We start from the raw sequence: 19,959 nt of genomic DNA on the forward strand, positions 1-19,959 counted from the left end.
ATATGATAGTTACTAATCACTTTTAATGTGACTGAAGAATTAAGAATGTCTTCCTAGGTTTAATTCATCTGACTGTTGTAGTGCGTACATGTATAGGGATCCAGGAAGGTACCTTTTGTTATTTTGACATAGCTCTCTTTCCATTTTGGTAACCCTGTTCCCAGTATTGTTCAGATGCTGCGCGAGGTATGAGTCCTTATTAATACAGTGAATGCATATACATACTTACTGTTCAAACCAGATTAATTATATATTCCTCCTCATACATTTATCATTTCTTTATGGTAAAAATTTCCAATCATTTCTGTAGCTTTTTGAAATGGGTAGTATATTATTGTTCTCTATAAACACTCTGTCTGGCCCTACAGAACTACAGCACCCCAAAATGTGTGTTTTTTAACTTTTAAAATTTTTTTATTGGAGACTCGAAAAAGATGGCGGATAGATAACAGCAAGCTACAGACGCTCCCTGAGATAGTCAACTTAGATTCCAAATATAATACAGCATGAGGAGTCCCAAACAGAGAGAGATAGACCCTCCCAACCCAGGAACAAACTAAGCTAAGAGAAACCAATTAAAAATACAGTCCCAGTGCTACTATTGGAACAGCTACAGTCAGTACTACCATTGCTGCGCTGGAACCCGTGCAGCAGAAACCTACCAAACTACCAGAAAGCCCGCCAGTTTCAACTCACTGGAGACACATTCCCACTAAGGGCAGGAATTGGCGAACTGAACTGAGAGCCGAGCTGGCAGGGAATCCTGCATTGACCTACAGTGAGTGACGGGAATAAAAACCTTTCCATAGACAAAGAAGCTCCAACAAATGACATTATGGGACTAGGCAGACTGGCCACAACAAGGGGCTGCAGTGACTTCAGTCAGCTACTCCCTTCTCAAGTGGGATTGGTGGGGAGCACTTGACCTGGGTCATGCCCTGGACTGAGACCCAGTAGAGTAGCCCAAACCAAGTCCCTACACCTGGCAGTGCACCTAATGCAGTGAAGCCCTCAGCAGTTTGACTGACCCGGGGTGGCAGGCCCAGCATAGGCTGCCCTGATCTGTATCTCTGTAGTACACTGCAGTGGGCGGGAGCACCTAGCCAGCATGATTCATACAAACTATAACCAACAAAGAAAGAAACCAGGCCTCCTATAGACACCTATATGGAAGGAACAAAAAATATGAGAAGAGGAAGCAACAAGAAAGGGTCCTCAGTCCCTAATCCTGAGAACACTGATCCAAGAAAGGTAAATGCAAAGGAGAATGAGGACAGCAAACATGCAATATCAGACACAGCACCAATAGACATAAAGCAATATCTTCAGGACCTCATAGACGAGTTCAAAAGTGAAGTATTTAACCAAGTAAAGCAAGATATAAATAGAATAATTAAAGAAATGCTAAGCACATCTCAAGAAAAAACAGATGGAAGAAGGGAAGAACACAAAAAAAAGGGAGAATTGTTTGATAAAGAAAATAGAGAAAACATAGAATACATGAAGGAGATTCAAAGAGATTACCAGGAAATTAAAAACTCCATTGAAAGCTGGCAAAACTGCTTGAAAGAAACTTAAGGATAGATTATCCGAACTAGAGGACAGGTTTGCAATGTGGGATCATGAAAGGAAAAATTTCTTAAAATAACAAGGAAACAAGCAGTAACAATACAAAGATGATGACAAGAGGATCTATAACTTAAGAATAAAGAATGTGAATGAAGAAGCAGGGGTACAAACAAATGAACTACAAAGTCTATTCACAGAAATATTTAAGGAAAATTTCCCAAACATAAGGAAAAGATACTCAGATGTATGAGGCATACAGGACTCCAGCCACCTACAACCAAAACAGAACTACTTCCAGGCGTATAATAATCAAGATCCCAGAAATCCAAAATAAGAATATTAAAAGCTGTCAGAGACAAGAAACAGATTACCTACAAGGGAAAGCCCATCAGAATTATGGCAGACTTCTCAGCACAAGCCATCAAATCAAGAAGAGAGTGGAGCAAAGTATTCTAAGCCCTGAAAGAAAATAACCTCCAGCCAAGACTGACAAACCCTGCAAAAATCTCCTTGGAAATTAATGGAGAAACAAGATGCTTCCAAGATAAAGAGGAACTGTGGGGATTCACAACCACCAATCCAACCCTACAGAGAATACTACAGGACATTCTAAAGAGCGAGAAAAGCACCAGGATTTCAGGAACAGTGGCAAAGAGGCCCCAATGAATGGAGCAAAAAGCAAAATGAAGACAAACAGACCACTAATGACAGAAAAAGAGCACAGAAATGATACAGAGAAAGTTGGATATAATTTCTAATATAGATGGCCTAGATACACTAAATTAAGGAAAAAAAGAGAGAACCGCATGCAGAGTAGATCAAGTGGTAGGATCCACTGAAATGCTCTTTATAGGAAATATAATTAGCCTGAAGAAGGGTATATGGACCAAAATCAAATACTAGAAAACAGCTCTAGGTGAGAAGGAACCAGAGAATAATAGGGGCGACTGGACCAATATTTATGGATAGGTTGGAAAGACAGGCTTTAATAAGTTAATAAATACAATTAGAGATCAAGCCCAGGAGTGAGAAAGTTTGGAAACACTTAGGTAAATAGCAGGTTGCCCCCCAGTATAAAACTCAGGGTGTTGGGGAGACCCAAAAATACTCAGTACACCCTGGGGGAGTGAAAGGGGAGGAATAGTGTTAAAAAAGACAGCAGAAGATATTGCTAATAGTGTATCAGGAATTAAAACCCATATTACTTGCACCACTCTGCTTAGATAGAATGTATTCCATCCCAGTTTGTATACAAGCACTAGACCTGAGGGCACAGAAAGCTATGCCAAAATTATCAGGATATAGCACAGTAATCATCTTTAATTTCCTATTAACTTAATCTGGATCCTTGTATAATTTATACTGTTATATCATGAATGATCTTAGTTAAATCTGATTTGTTTGATTGCTGCTTGTTATTGACAGATTTTATTCAAAACTGTTAGGTTGATAGTATTAAGTCAGAGAACATAGACAACTACTGAAAATGACAATGATTCACTACGATACCCATTCTGATTTGATTACTACCTGTTTTTGTAGTTCTACACTATCTAAAAAGTTGTATTTCTATTAATACTGTTATGTATTGATATATTGAATTATACTTTATCTGAAGATTTAGTCAATTCTATTGGTGATAACAAGAGACAACACAGTAACTATGGTAGAACTCCTTGTACAGCAGTTTTATATGTCTTTTTAGTTTTAGGTGTCTATAGGAATATGTTTTGTTCTGATCTGCTTTGTTCTGTTTCTCCCTCTAATATAGAAAGGATAGAAATACATGTTAAGATTCATGCTTGCATAAAACCTATAAACAGTTTAAAAGAACTGATCATATAACACATGATGAAATAAACAAATGCTTTAAAGGAAGAAAAGACACTACAGTACCCAGTGCTGATTCCAGAGTGTCATGTTGTGCAATCCAGAAATACTATTAATCTTTGTTCAGAGAGATTTTAGTCTGCTTTAGTTTATTTAATCTTAACATAAATGAAGATATGGATAAATATGTACATGTTTAAGTGTATAGGATTGATAGCCATTTTACTAAGTTTTTATTACATAGTTGAACAGAATTATTTGCAGTCTCCCTGTTTGAATTCCCATTTATATGTTCCACTTTTGTATCTTGAATAATTTTAAGAGGACAATATGTAACCATCAACAAGTGATTTATTACTGTTTATTTTTCTTTGAAAGTATGTACTATTTCTACCCATTTTCCGTTTTGTTTTGTCTTTTTTTAAATAAAAAAATTTATTAATATATGTTTGTGGTACATGCAGTTTACAGTCATCTTTGGGGATGGTTCAATGTATATACTGTAGTTTGTTTTTTGTTTTTAATTCCATCCCCCTCCCTTCCTCTCTCTTCCTCCTTTATCTGATTTTCATTCTTGATTTTATTAACTATAGTCCGTGTTGTGGCACATGATTCTTACATTCATTGAGGTTATTAGGTTCCTGTGCATGGTGTATCTGTATTCTGCTTATTTCTCCTTCTCTTCCTCACCACTTGCCCTGTCTTACTCTTGCTTATTACTTAGTAGCAGTTACTCAACCTTTCTCTTCCCCTGAGTTTTCCCAGGCTCTGGTAACACCATCCTATCCTCAACTTCTAAACCAGTTTCTTTAGATGCTGCATATTAATGAGGTTATATGGTACTTAACTTTATGTGCCTGGCTTATTTTACTTGATATAATGATCTCAAATCTTCTATATTGTCAAAAATGACAGGATTTTATTCTTTTTATGGCTGAATAGTATTCCTTTGCATATATGTACTATAACTTTTCATCCAGTGTTCAGTCACTGAACACTTAGGTTATTTCCATTTCTTGAATATTATGAATAGTGCCACAGTGAACATGGAAGTACAGGTAAATTCTTCTACACACTCATTTTCTTTCTTTTGAATGTATATCCTGTAGCAAGATTGCTGGATCATATAGTAGTTCTATTTTTAATTTTTGAGATATCTCCATACAGTTTTCCATAAAGGTTGTACTAGTTTACATTTCCCTCAACAATGTGTAAGGATTCCCTTTTCTTTGCATCCCCACAGTACTTTCTATCTTTAGTCTTTTTTGATAATAGCTGTTGTACTGAGGTTAGGTGATAGTGCATTGAATTGCATTTTTCTGATGATGACTGATCATAAGCATTTCCCCATATAGCCATAGGTCACTTGTATGTTTTTTGAGAAATGTCTACTTAGGACTATTGCCCATTTTAAAACTGGGTTGTTTTTGTGTGGTTCAGTTTTTGGAGTTCCTTAGATATTCTAGATGTAACCAGTGACCTAGGCCAGAGGCCCTGCCCTGAGGTTCACAATGGACCACGTCTGACTCTCTGCTCCAAAAGACCAAATGAAGAGATAAATAATGACAACAGTGATGAAGGCAAGCAAGGAAATTTATTTTCAGTGTGGCCATGCTGGGAAGGAAAATAGCAATCTAGTGGCTGAAAGTATGTCTCCCTGAGAGGCTCAGTCAACAGGATTTTATAGCTTGGGCCAGCGACTTGCACAGCTGGGAATCTTGGTCAGGCTGTGATATGGTATCATTATCTCAGGATGGTGAGGCAGGGTCTTATCAGTGGTAAGAAAGCTTGGGGACAGAGGCGGTAGTTTCCATTCTTGTCACAAGATGTTTACTTATCAGATCTATTGTTGCTGTTATCCATATGACCCCAGGAGAGAATGTACATTCATAAAATGTGGAGATGCCTGCAGGGTTGGTCAGGGACCCAAACCGAAGTTTAAGGTAACAAAAGTATAATGCAGTATGAAGGCCAGGGGTGCCATGCTTCTGCTCTAAATTTAGTTACCTGTTGGGCATCTGTAGGCCCAAGAGGAGTCAGTGCTTTTAGCAAAAGTCTCACTTACATGAATGTCACTTCGCCAGATACATAATTTGGGGATACTTCCTCCCATTCCATAGGTTCTCATTGTGCGGTTTCCTTTGCTGTGTAGGGGTGTTTTAGTCTAATGTAAGAGTTTCCTGTGCTATTGGTGACTTCCAGAAGGAAGAAAGTATGGAGATGATTTAAATAGATTTGCATTTTGGGTGTTTCTTTATGTGCTGTTCATGTAGTTTTATATTTAAATTTAATGTACTTACATTATGGAATGTTGGAAAAGTAGTAAGAAGAAAATGAGATCTTGTTTAGTACTTGACACTGTTGTGTTCTGTTCTAAAGAAATGGCAGGTGTCACAAGTCAAACCCCTCCTGACATGAGCAACACCCCATTTTATGCTGGTTCTGATTATTCTAGGCTCATGGAGGAAATTTTTATGTGCATCTCTGCCAAACATTAGCTCATTTCTGTTATTCTGGAGAGGATCCAGGTCTTGAGAAGAATGATTGTACCTTGGGCATCCTTCTTTCAAACAGATCTTGGTATTCACCACTATCCTGTCTAATCCAGAATCTTGTTAATGATCCAATCACCCTTTGCTTCTTTTCCCATTTGTAGCTTTCTTAAGCTGGAGCTTTATTATTTCTTCAGAATTTTCTGAATATTTGTCACCCGAGTGTAATTCTATATTGAATGCCTCATATTCTGTTGAGATTATATGTTGGTATATGTGACTGTCACCCTAAACTCAAAGCGCCTAATGGTCATCATCTCTACATTGTTTGGGTGCTTTATACACATAGTGATTAGAATTTGGCACATAGGTTTCTATTAAATACACATGTCAGCAATTTGCTGTACTGATAAATGTCTGGAAACTAATAGTCATGATTTTTAGCACCTCTTGTAATTGGAGAGGTCAACGCTAACTTGTATAAATCTCATGATGTTTCAATAGATTTAGTATTAAGGTATTTACAGTTTTTTCTTTTCCATATATATAATATTTATTACATGTTTGGATGCCTAATACAATGACTTAAGTAGGGTCAAAAATTGCTTAACACTGGAAATCTTTACATAGCCCACCCATCCACCTCACATGTAGTTAGTCAGTTTATCTAGAAACATAAACATGGGTTGGGTGACAAATAGAGTTCATCCATCTCATTTCCAGAGGAACTGAGTACTTATGAGTAATTGTTGCAGTCATTTGAAAACAAAAGCAACAAAATCCTTCTAATTTTCTCCAGTAATTTCTGCTTGTCTGTGTTATCCCAATACTTTTTCGTACTTACTTATCTCCCTGATCTATCTTAATGCCTGGTTCTTTTCTGCTTCTTTTTCATTTGGTTTATGTATCAGGAAAGCCTGGAGAACAGCCTGAGTACCATACACTAGTTCAGGACCAAGAACAGCGACACATGTGATTTGACAGGGTGGAGAGAAGGTGGTTTAGTTTGCAGAGTTTGTTCAGTAATATGACTTCTGGGTGTGTCCTTTTTCACCTGCCAGTTGCACATGCGATTTGGCAAACTTGGCTAATACCTAGACCCTCACTGTTTTGTATCTGTGGTTAACGTGTCCAGTCTGTGCTTGGTATGTGCTGTGGCATTTCTTCTACCAATGACCATGGCAGTGATAGGAGCAGGAATGACACATTTGGAAAACCAGAATGTAAAGCAGTGGAGACAGAGCTTGTGAGTAGGGACTGCACCACAGGTTGCCCATGAGCGCCTCTTGCCTTGAACCATGGTAGTCAGATGTTTCGGGGGTTTTATTTAATTTATTTTTTAAACAACATCCACACCTGAATTTCAGAACAGAGAAGAGGGAAGGGGAAAAGGAAGAGGTATTAGGTGATGTAATGGGGCATTGCATGTTTCGATGCCTGCCAGAGTATCTTCCATGGCGACAGAGCCCAAAGCTTGATTTCTAATTCAGTTTCATCTTTAGCTAAAGTCTTTATGTTCTGCTTAAATTAAACACTATTGCTATTCATGCGTGGGAAAAGAGGAACTGAGGGCAAGGATCTCAAGGAGTGAGTCTTTTGTACATCTGAACTTCCACAGCACATAGCTTTTGCCTCTTCATATCATCACTCTCTCTAAATGTATTATAATAGCAAACCACTAATGTTCAACAGCTGACTCATATTCATCATTGATACAGCAAAGTTTAGAATTATTGTGAAGATCCATTTAAAAGGAACGCTTGATTTAACAAAAAGACAGTTTTTCCACTGATATCAACACCTGTGAAGTAACCTGGTCAGTTAGAGAAGAATCCATTTTTTAAGAAGGGGTGACTGAAGTTCTTCTCTTGTGTCCATTTTCTTGTGTCTGCATTACACTCAAGGTGTCAGTTTTTCTAAGGAGGGAGCCTATGTATGTCACAGTTGAGCTCTCCACTGGAGTTAATATTAAATCTTACGAAGAATAAACAGAAGTGGTTTGCTCATTAGCTAGGCCTGGAGATATTATCCACATATTTAAAGTAGTCATCTTTAATAGAGCTACTTTAACAATGACTAGGACAATATTCTGCTCTTCAAAAAGTAGCCCATTAGCCAAGCCTTTATCTCTAATATGACTTTGGAAAGTGAATAATGAAATTGGCTACATTTGAGTTGAGTGGACACAGGAAAGAAGGAGAAAGGTGAAGACAGAGGTAGGCACAAGGAGGGCTTGGGGGAGGAAGAAGCTCCGCAGTTATTGTAAGTTCTTTCAGGGTGAAGACGCCATAGCCCTGTAAATATGAAAGGTTTAGTCCCTACATTTCTCATTAAGTACCATCTGTGTACCAGCCACTGGTGATACCCGAATAAGCTCCCAGTCCCTGCTGCCCTCAAGGAGCTTAACATACGGTGAAGAAGCCAGATGTGGCAGAGAACAATGAAGAGCATCTTATATGCTATGCACGGAAAGAAAACCAAGCCCAGCCTAGATGTTGGTGGAGCAGTTAGGGAAGGTCCTATGAAAGACATCCTTCAGGGTAGGATGAAAAATGTTCTTTGCAAAGAATGAATTTCAAATTCATGTCAGAGACAAGGGAAAATAGTGCTTCTCTCTTGGAAAAAGTAGAAACTAGCCCAAGTTCATTATCATCTCAAGTGGTCTTATTTTGCAGGAGTCGTGGTCGCTTTGCTTAGAAATGCTCAGTGATTAGAACTTTGCCAGAAGAGGAGCCCTTGGTTTTTTGGGTTTCCCGCTCTTACCATTTGTACTGAAATCAGGTTAGCAAAGGCTTCCAAATGTCCTGTGCTCATCGGTCTCATAGCCAAGAAGGAGATCTCTCTCATATCATCTCTCATGCACACCTGCCACCAAGAAAAAGAGGGAGCCATCAGGTCTTTTGATACTGGTGAGTGGCAGTCATGAGACAGTGACAATGGCTGTGCAGAACAGGCTTCACTGTAGGCAGGTGACTCTCAGGTCAGGGGGAGACCTGTATTCTGTTTCTGATATAAAGCTGTCCAGTCCCTCTCTCTGCCAGATTTATTTCTTCCTTTCAGTGCACACTTCCTGCATTGGCAGTAGCTGCTTGAAGGCGTGCTCCAAGTAACATTTATAGTTGCTGGAGGAGTTTTCCAACAGGCAGTTTCCTCAATAGCTCATTAGCATCTGTGAAGAGGAAACAAGAACATACACCTCCATTCTCTCTCTCTCTCTCTCTCTCTCTCTCTCTCTCTCTCTCTCTCACACACACACACACACACACGTCTGTCTTTCTCAAGCTTTTTATCTCTTTCTCCCATTTTTGCCACCTTTCTCCTCTTCTGTCAACTTAAGAAAGACAGGGATGAGAGAAGGGAGGATGAGGGGAATGAAGACCTCACTTTCACTTACCAGTAGCTTCCCTACCTACTGCAATTGCAGTGTCTTCTCTGAAAGGCTTTGCCCACCTGTCCCCTACACAGAGGGGGCCTGCCCTTAAGTCTCTTTCCTTTATGATTCAGTCCCATATTAGATCCTTGTGGGATAGTACCCAAACCACCAGTTAGCTGCTAGCATGGCTGGCTCGCAGACACATCCTTCTTCCTGCTCTTGGGACTTAGGGTGAAGATCAAAAGGAATAAAGTTTTTGTGCCCTTGACCCCAAATTCCATCACTGGGCTCAGGACGAGCCATGTGTCTCAATCTCCCCTTGTCCTCAAACATGCAATGGGATATAACCTAGAGGTTCAGGTCAGAACATGCTGTGCCCACCCTGTTATGAGCCACAGCCTTCCTCTGGAACCTGCTAGATCCTATCCAGATCTTTCCTTTGCTGCGGCACAGCCCCAGCTCTCTGCATCTCCAGAACACATGCAGTAGCCATCTCTTTGCTATTGCTTCCTGGGAGTTAGATCATGGGGCCCCTCCACACCTTTCTTTTTATCCTCATCCACAGCCAATACATTCTCTCCAGGTTTGTTCTCTCCAAACAGCATAGCTTTTGGTCCCCTCTTTTCTTGGCGTGTACTCATTTTCATCGTCCTTTGGCTCTTCCCTTATTTAAATCTTTGTTCAAAGATCATCTGCTCCAGGGAGTCTGCCCTAACAAATACCTCCAGCTCACCACTCCTACTCCCTGTTATCTTAGTACAAGTATGTACTCAGTTTTAGGGTACTATTTCTTAAGTCCCCTTTGGGTGGCAGGCACTGTGCTAGGTTTCAGGATAGAACAATGATTATGACATGGTCCCTACCTACAGGTACCTGGATCAGTTTTTAGGAAGTAAAAGGTAAACACATGAATGTCATTCAAAGGAGAGAAGGTACAACTGGGGACAGCTTAACTCAGTGGGAGGTCAGGGAAACTGCAGAGAGAGAATAATGGATTAGAGAGGGCTTTAGGAGGTAGAATCAGCAAAATCCAGTGGCTGAGCTGATGAGTGTGATAAGGAGGGGGAGGCATCTAGAGTACTCCCAGGTTTCTGTTTGGGCCCCTGGGTAGATGAGGCATCAGCGATTAGGATATGTGATACATGGATGGCCTGGGAGGTCTTTAACAAAATATCAGAATCTTGTCTTTCAACTGGAGTCTTGTAGCTTCCTAGGGTCAGGTAGAATAGACACTGAATATTGTGTTGAACTGGAAACTCACAGAGGGCATTGGCTGGATCTATCCTCCAAGGGGACTTCATGAGGTAGGATTCCCCATCATGGGATACTCACCTTTCTCTGTTTCTTGTTCAGTATTGCCCAGTATTCAGGACTTTGCACCTGTAGGTGGGTAAACAGGGATAAAGAGGGGTAAACCAGCTCCTCTTTCCTCCAGGGTCATCTCAGAGATAGCATCTTGATTTGGAACTATGATAAATGACGTTATTTATGGTATCAAGAGTAGTTAGAGAAGCAGAGTTTAGGGGGTAGAAAGGAAAATTTCTTGTGAAATTAAAATATCTGATGCAGGAAAGAGTGGTTTAAGCTAACAAAATTGTGAGCAAGGTGGACAGGCATGATTTATAAAATTCCTGCCTACAAAAGTGAGACATGATCTTGTCTCAGTGCCCTAGAGGGGGAAATCATCTGTCTCTTGGGTAGCCTTTTTATTTCAGTGCTGAGTGTGAGTGATGGCTTACAGGCTAGCAGCTGAATCTCTATAGTCCCTAGGCAGTGGTGAGGGGTCTTCCTATGGCAGGGCAGGAGGGTGCTGGGCAGCATTAGAGCCAATTTTGCCAATCTCAAAGACTCTGTATAGACCATAGTGCAGGAGTCTCAAGTCTATTTGTCTCTCTCTGTCTCGATCTCTCTCTTTTGTAGAGATCTATTTTCATTCTGTGGATCTGAGATGGTACCTGAGATTCTGTATTTCTAGCAAAGTCTTATATCGAGGTGATAGTTAATGCTTACTATTTCGAGTAGTGAATCTTCAGGATTTACTTTTAGGCAGCCTTTCTTTTGAATGTGGCAGAGACACTGATTGATATGCTTCAATTTTTCCAACAACTCATCTGGCCAACCTTGGTTTGGGTTTAATTTAGGCATTTTCCTGTCATGAGGACCATTCTTTCAACAGTTCTGTTTTGGTCACTTATTATGTGCTAGGCCTTATGTTAGGCTTTGGTGATAACAAAGTGAGTCAAATAAGAAATGGGTTCTTCTCTTCACTGGGCATCTGAGCAGAGTGGTCAAGTATGCAAATGGAACAATGAGCTGTTATGACAGACAGGACCACACTGGAACAGAATGCAAAGGAACTGTGGTTCTGGACACTGCAGGGAAGACTAGAGGCATTGGGAGATTTACCATCTTTGCTATTGGCAAAACAGGCCCACTTAAAGCAAAATTAGAAAACTTAAGCAGCTACTTTCAAGGAAGTACAAATTTAAGGAGTATTACTGGGAACCAAAAAGAAATAAAGGGAAATTCACGGGGCACTTTACACCTCCAGAAGCTCACTCAGTTGTTGCTTTGCTTGCTGAAATCAGGATTGCTACTGAAACAGGCTAGCACTGGGCACAAGACACTCTGCCTCCTGGGGATTCACTGCTTTTCTAGCCGCACAAACTCACAGACACAGTCCATGGCACAAAGCTCAGACTGGCCGTTCTCACCCATGTCAAGCAGCATATAGGACTAGGAGTCACAGTGGGACTGACTGGTCTTTTCCAACGTGGGAAATGATGACGAGAAAAAAAAAGTGAAAAGGAGCAGACAGTATTTGGGCAAGGAGGGGCAGAAGGGACACGTGCTGGAGGATCTGAGTAAGAGGCAGTGGTCAGTTTTTACTTCCCTAATAGATGCACAGCATTGCAACTTTGCTAATAAATGGAACAGCAGGCTTGTACTTCTGATAACAGCGGGACACTTGAATGGGGTGGGGTTAGCACTAAAGCCAGCCAAGCCTGTTTTTGTCCTTAAGAGGAAGCACAACACCCACATTGGTCAGGTCCACGCGGTGCTGCCTGGCTTGTTTTGTGTTCTCCTACAATGAGCACAAGGAGCTGGGGCTTTTATTTATTCTCAGACCTTCTTTTAAAGTTGCAAAGAGCCTACTCTTTCAACAGGGTTTTTTGTTTTGTTTTGGTTTTGTTGTTTAAGACAGGTCTACCATTGCTCTAGTGCAGTGATAGTGAACCTGTTAGAGCTTTGAATAGTAATAAAAACCCCACGTGGCATACATACCATAGATTAATTACCACCAGTCTAGTTGTTTTGGGGGTGTTATAGTTTATAATTCAATGTCCCCCCAAAGCCTGCCATAACTCGTAAGTGGGGCTTTGGGGAGGTGATTGGATGATGCACATCAGTGGATTTGCTGAATGTTTACAGCTAAATATGCTATTGGGGCTGAAACCTCTAAAAGCCTGAGCCAAAATTAACCTCTCCTCCTTTAATTTGTGAGTGTCAGGTATTGTGTCTCAGTGACGAGAAAGTCAGACTTAGGCTTTCAAGTATACCTTGTTTAAGAAATAGCAGAATCAGTATAAGTCTACCTGCTTCAAGATGTGTCTGCCTTACAAAAGTTCCTCTTCACTCTTACCCCTTTTTTGTAATTTGGGCTACCTGCAAGATGAGGTGCCTTGCCCAAAACATCTTGATCCCCAGATGGATTTCAGGAGAAGAATAGATTGGGAAGCAAGGAAAGAGTTGTTTTATCTTCCCAAAGCACATGGAGTCCTACTGGGGCATGTGCTCTCAATATTTCCTTTCAAAGCATATTGATCTGATAATCTGAGGATCTTAAATGGCAGTAAGTTATGAAGAAAAGGTTCAGAACTTCTCAGAGTATTAGTGCTGATAATACCCAGGAGATTATCTACTCAGATCACCAGAGTTTAGTGTGACAGGTGAAGCCACTGACCTTGTGTGAGTAGCTTTAGGAAGGGTTGACTTTCATTCAGTCATTTATTCTTTCATCAAATATTTACTGACGATTTGCAATGAATCCATCAAGACATGTACCTGAAAGTGAAAACATGCTGCTATTTCAGTGGTCTTGTTTGAGTTAGCATTCGGTGAACTTACTGTTTATTCTAACAGCTGGTTTCTCAAGGGCCCTGGGGAATTGATACATAGGCTCTTCAGCCAGTGCAAATAGGTTTTATATGCAAGGTCACCAATTTCTAAGCCACAGGGCTAATTAGTTTAGCTCAACGTGGCTTTACATAATACATGTGTTATAGAAAAGTAACTTGTAACTCAATTTTTGGCAAGTGAAAAACTAATTTAAATCATGCAGGGAACTTTTATTTAAAGAGACCGTGGAACAGCCCTTATATAACATGAAAAAAATCTTTTTATTATTGGACGTGATTATGCTGTAGCTATGGATTTTGTAAATCTAAATTGTTGAGTTTTGTTATGGTGGGTACATACCCAGGCAGATAGCACAGCAGTGGTCTAAACTGAGTCAGGGAGGACTCTGGGCTGGAAAGTGGAAGCTCTGGAACCTTAGAACAGTACAACCCACAACATTGACATATCCTGGAGCTTATGTTTGCCAGCTGCATGGACAAGTTACATGCTGACCCTCAAGTCCTGAGACCTAGATTGAGAAGACGTGGAACACAATGAGTGGATGTAAGAGATGAAGTCTGTTTCTCTCTGTATGCATGGGATGGGGAAGAGATAGGCTGGGGATCCTTCTATTTACATTATAACAAACTGAAAGCTCTTCTTTCAGGCATGAGAATATTTAGAATTAGGGCCTTCTTGGATACATGGTAGGAGAGGAGAAGACGAGCAGTAGAAGATTGGACAGTAGTTTAAGACAGACGAGGGTTATATAAACTCCAGTTTTGCAGTAAAATTACATTGGTTTGGGACTTGTTTAGTTTGAATTTATGAATAATCTAGAAAAAGATTATTTTCTGCATATAAACTGCATTTAACTTAAGATTTTTTCCTATATAAATTAAGTGTGCATAATGATGTGAAGGAGAATGTTTTAAAAATGATGGAAGATACATTTCATTATGGAAATAAGCTATTTTGATGTAGAAGCATTATTTTTCTCAGGAAGCTCCTGTGTAAGTCAAAGATAGTCTCTGGTTGGTAAGGCCAAGGAAGTTTCCTTGCCAGAAGCAAAAGTATTTCCTTGCTGCACTATAGTGAAAAGCAAAAACAGCAACAAAAGTTCCCTAAGTACCTGTTTATAAATTCTGCAATAATATTGAATGAATTGGTCTCTATTAGTAAGATTTTATTTAGCTTTCTGAGGAAGATAAGGTTGGAGCGTAAATATCTGTTCAACATAAGGCTAGAATGTAGAAAACAATGTCATAGTCTCTGAAAAAAGCTTCTCTTTTCTATAGGGTTATTATTTTTTTCTATTGTCCAGTGAAAAATTGTCAAAGACACTTTGAAAATGTTTTTGGGACAGCTGCTGTAGACCCTAACATGATGGGAGCATCGGTCCCTTTTTCCTTGACTGAGGGTGCCAGTGCTCCCACTTCTATCCCTAGGCCTGTTGTCTTTTTCCTGAGTTGTCAAAGATGCCAGGTGGGTGTCTTGGAGAGAGGAAATGCCTAGAGGTTGAGGGATTGAGTAGCTCTGTTGTGCCTAGCATGTTATTCTCCTCTGTAGATTGTTAGATTTGAATGCCAAGAGGCACTAGAGGTGGGACTCTGTGATCCCTGGTTCTGTTGGATTGAGCTGACCTAGAACTGCTTGGCTTCTGGAGTCAATGTGTGCCGTGTCCCTGCTGGTGATCCACAACAGAGATCCCAGCTGCATCTCAGAGTGCATAGGTGTGCGTGGTTCTCCTTATGAATCTCGTGGATCACTTGAGTTAAGTACAGTGGGTACAGTGGCTAGCCTGGGCTTTTGTACGTGTATGGAAACTGGGTCCTTCTTTGTCACACATCTCACACTTGGTGGGATTGTCCTTTAACTCTTGAGGCTACTGTTCCTATAGACAACCCTCCTATCATTTTTTGTCAGCCTTAAGTCTGTTCCTCTAGCCGCTAATAGGACCTTAGCTAGACCCTAGAGCGAACCTTCCAACCAACAAGTAAGACGTAGCCAGAGAATGAGCCAAAGTGAGAGCATTGCCTTCCAGGAGACTTGTGTTTTTCTACCTCCTGTCTCTTGTGAATTGAGGATGATAACATTATAAGGGAAGAGGGGGCACAGTTATGTATTGCCATGGCCTTTTTTGTTATTGTTTGTTTGTTTATTTGTTTGTTTTTGGTTTTTTGAGACAGGATCTCACTATGTAGTTCAGGCTGGCCTTGAAGTCATGGAAATTCTGCCTCAGCCTCCTGAGTGCTAAGATTATGGGCAGGTACCGCCATGCCTCGCTGCCATGACCTTTGTTTCCAGCTGTGAGACTATTATGGTTTACTTTTCTTTTTGTAAAGTGAAGGTGAATAGTCACTATGATACTTAGAAGAAGGCTAAGAAGAATCATTTAGGGTGTAGTCCATCTTGATATCAATGAAGTAATTCAACAGACATTTACGGAGTGCTTACTGTGCACCAAATACTGTGCTGGGCACAAGAGACACATAAATCTTTTTCTAAAAGTCCTCTGTCTTCCAGTTGCTCAACAGCAACAAGCCTGTGTGTGTTGTGCTTAGAGCATGGAGCTTTGTATGTGGGATGGGAGGTGACTTGGATTGTTCACTCCTTGAAAAGGGCCAGGAGAATTATACCCATGGTCATCCCTGCAAGTTGGCATGATGGGGAAGTGTTCTTTGTCTTGAGGACCCTCTCTTGCATTGGGTTTTGAATAAAGGACTTTCTGATGGGGTTGGAAAGTGATGGGGTTGGAAAGGTGAAGGTAGGACCCAGGGATTCATCCCACTGGCCTCTTTCACACTAATCTTCTGTTTCATTTTCCCACAGGGTCTTTTCGGAATGATGGTTTGAAAGCTTCTGATGTCCTTCCCATCCTAAAGGAAAAAGTGGCCTTTGTGTCTGGTAAGTATCTGAACACTTTGCTCTGTAATGGACCTGAAGAAGCTGTGTGGGTACACATACATCAGACACTCATTTCTTTGTATATTAGAGAGAAGTAGGGGTGATTGCTTCCTTTATGAAGAGGAAAATGGGCAGAGAAAGGAGGGCTTTGGTACCTTTTGAGGCTGTGGAGGGTACTCCAGAGGCCTTACACACCCTCTCTGTCTTACCATCCCTGTCCTGGTAGGGGCTCCGGTCCCTGGTGAGCCTCACATGTTCCCCAAGGTTTTACTTGGGTTCATCTCTGTGTAGATCATAGATTTAAAAACTTTAGTCTCCTCTTAATCTCTCTTTCCTGACAAAGAGAGCTCAAGTGTTCATATGTAGGTGTTTTTCTTATTATTTTGAATATCTACAAATATTTATTTCTGAATTCTCCCCACTAGCCGTCTTATGTACCTACATGTTGTAACATCTAATTCAAGGGTCAATCATTTATACCTAGGCCTGTGGGCCAGCCACCAGTTTTTGTAAATAAAGTTTGATAGGAACCAAGCTACATGTGTTTATCTAACTAATGAGTTTTTTTTTCCATTGATGCTGTAACAGAGCACAGACATATAGGCTCCACTTCAGGCCTCCTGGATCAGGACCTGATCCTGAGGCCAGGACTGAGTGATGGCAGCTGAACAACTAGGAATCTCATTTTGAGAAACACAACCAAATGTGATGCTATGTGCGCTGAACCCTTTCTCTCCTTGGTGATTTTTGTGGTCCATACGGAGGGGTGTGGAGTCAGGATAAGAGGCAGTACATTCCCCCTAGTGCAGGGGTTCACTCCACAGGCACTGCTGGCCTGGATGATGGGCGATAGCCAAAATGAAGAGAAAAAGAGAGGGCACAGGTTTAGGGAAAAGGGGACATCGGACATGAGTTGTCCCCACCTCCATGGAGAGAAGATAAGAGATGAGTAAGATAGATTGTGAGCGTGGGAGGTGAGGCAGGCACGGGGTAGGTCTATAGAACACTTTGTTAGATGCTAAGTGATCTAGAAGTGATAGGAAGGCCATTTTATTACTACTGTTGCCAGTAAGACAACACTCACCAAGAAGCTGCCTTTCTTCATTAAGTTCAAGGATCAGGTGCTGGCATAACTGCTTAGGTAGTGAGCCTCCTGTCACTGAGGATGAGACAGGCTGAACAGCTCCTTGAGAGGACCCTGTACTGTGCTTTCAGAGGCATGGGTGGGGCTTTGGTTTGGAGTGATTGCTAAGCATGTGGGAAGACTTTGTGCAGAAGTCTTGGAGGACAGTGGGCAGTATCAAGCAGTGGACTTTTTTCCGTAGCTTGGGCTCCCAGGACATAGTCTCTAGCCATCCTCTTCTGTTTTATGGCCCTTAGTTAAGCTTATTGTTTTGCCCCTAGGTATCCAGCTAATGTTTCCCTATCTCTCATGCCCAGTCGTTCCTTCCCCGGAAATGCTTTCCTCACATCTGGTTTGTGTCTATAGTTCCCAATTTAGTTCCCACTTGGCCTCCTCTAGGATGCCATATTGGATTTATTGTATAGCCTCTGACACCATCTTGCTCTCCATCACTTTGGGGCATATGAGGACAGACATGGTACACTTTTGACATATGAGCCCTTATTTGATTGTTCATGACTTTTCTTTTCCTGAGATATATTCAGCTGGAACCTTGAGGTCAGGGTCTAGCCAGCCCTAGGAAGGACCTCTCAAAGTTCTGAGGTCTGGTCTTCATGGAGCCCTAGAAGCAATGTGGCAGGATGGTATGACAGGGAGGCAGGTAGAAAGCTGTCAGCAAGATGGAGGGCTGGGCTGTCAGCTCCCTTCTGGGTGCCTGTGTGAACTGACCAGCCTGGGGTAAGCCTTACTCATCTGTACCTGGGGAGCTGGGACCTCTGGGCTTAGGAAACAGAACAGTGCCCTTCTGTGCCCAGCTGATAATAACTGGCTCCATATTAAAAACAAAAAAAAAAGAAACAACCAAAAAAGCCCTATATATCCTGAGCTTTCAAGAAACAAAACACAAAAATAAAATAAGCCATGAATTAAATGCAGTAGAACAGTCACATTTCTTTCAGAGAAGAGAAGAGCAAAGCAACAAGGTGGCAGGCAGAGAAACAGGCCATTTATGTGCCAGGCCTCCCCTGCCAGCGCCCTAGCTTTATCCAGCTAAAGGCAAATTGGGATGCCATGGCAACAGACAGCTGGAATAAGCCAGAGCTGCCTAACCACTTCTGTGTGTGGTCACCTGGGCTGTGCAAGGCAGGGTGTAGCTGTCCCTCGGTGATCTTCTCTTGCTCCAGTCTTGCACCTGTACATCCCACTTTGTTATTCACAGCCCCGAGGCTTCCTGGCTTTTCTGGGTTCTTTTGTGCTTCACATACCTCTAGGTCACTGCACCCATTGTCCCTTCTGTCAGCCTTTGCATGCTTGATGGCACTGTCCCTGAGAAGCCTGAGCTAGTACAGATCTTGCCTGGTTTTGACCACCTCATGATGAGTTGTCTCTGCTTCCTCTTCACCCAGTAACACCATTATTTCAGGGAAAACTCCACAGCACTGGGGCACATTGTCCTGTACCCTGGACCCAAGTGTCTCAAAGTGTGTTCCACTGAGCAGTAGTTTGTGAGATGATACTCAAAACAGAGAAAGGGATTCTATTCTCAAATCTGATAAATTCTACACATTAATATCAACCCTCCCCTGGGGACTTGTGATATCCTAAAACATATTAACAGTTTCAGGCTCTGGAAAGTGCTACAGTAAAGACGTTTATCTTTGCTGATGAACAGCAAGTATGTGTTGTACAAGTGAATGGCATTGTTTTTTCCTTCCTTCATGTCACTACTGTCACCTTTTCAAAACATGGATGCTTTTGTTTATCACCCTCTGGAATCCACTTCCGTAAGGATCATTCCTTTATAGTAAGGGGAGCAGGTTCCCATTATTTATCTCTGCTTATCACTTGGAAGTTTCAGTATTCATGAAAATTACCCATCAAATCCTATAGTTTCTTGGCAGATCAGTCTCGTTGGCACCAAAGTCCTACTTCCTCTCAGAAGCCTCTATAATCGTGACCCTTTGATACATCTCTCTGTAGTTTATTCTCCTACAATTGAGCCTATCCATTGGGAAAGGATGGATATCAGAGGAACCCTTTTCTCTAAGATCTCATAATCCAGCAAGGCACAGCCTTTCCAGGTACACCATGTACTGACTGTACTCTGCAGTCATGAAACTTGGGGCGAGTGCAGGTACCATGGCCAGAGCACTCAGCCTCTGCCTTAAAGCTCATACCCAGCCCTACAGGAAGTCCTCCAGTGCAGTTTTGTGCTGCTCTCCTTGGTACCCCAAGCCTAACCTGACCCGAACAGTGGATTTCTCCTAGTTCACCTGAAGATCAGTATCTGAGGCAGGCCGAGGTTACTCTGTCAGTGATCCATCTCCTTTCTTCCCCTCTTGAGCTTTACAGCCTGCTTCAGAGAAAAGGGCAGCTGCGCCCTCTGGGGGCAGGACCCTTCCCCTCATACCTGCTGTGAATCTTTGCCCCATGCATTGTCTTCCTTTTCCAGCATAATTCTTTTCTCTGTGCTCCCTTGCCCTCTTCCTACAGGCTTGCAAGGTCTTTTTTGCTCTAAAGAATACAAGGTTTAATCCTGCCACCTC

The 19,959-nt window shown here is 41.5% G+C and overlaps 1 protein-coding gene across 4 annotated transcripts in view; it reads left to right on the forward strand.

Moving 5' to 3' along the window:
- The window catches only part of Kalrn (kalirin RhoGEF kinase), a 581,802-nt gene that overhangs the window by 106,797 nt on the left and 455,046 nt on the right, over positions 1 to 19,959 (forward strand). For all 4 annotated transcript variants that reach the window (XM_063225109.1, XM_023562599.2, XM_063225110.1 and 1 more), the window contains exon 2: positions 16,216 to 16,290. In XM_063225109.1, coding sequence (XP_063081179.1) covers positions 16,216 to 16,290 — 75 coding nt within the window. The remainder of the gene's footprint in view (positions 1 to 16,215; positions 16,291 to 19,959) is intronic.

Source organism: Cavia porcellus, unplaced genomic scaffold (assembly GCF_034190915.1).
Source record: "Cavia porcellus strain 051 isolate PalLab524CR breed Dunkin Hartley unplaced genomic scaffold, mCavPor4.1 scaffold_15, whole genome shotgun sequence".
Classification (NCBI taxonomy): Eukaryota; Metazoa; Chordata; class Mammalia; order Rodentia; family Caviidae; genus Cavia; species Cavia porcellus.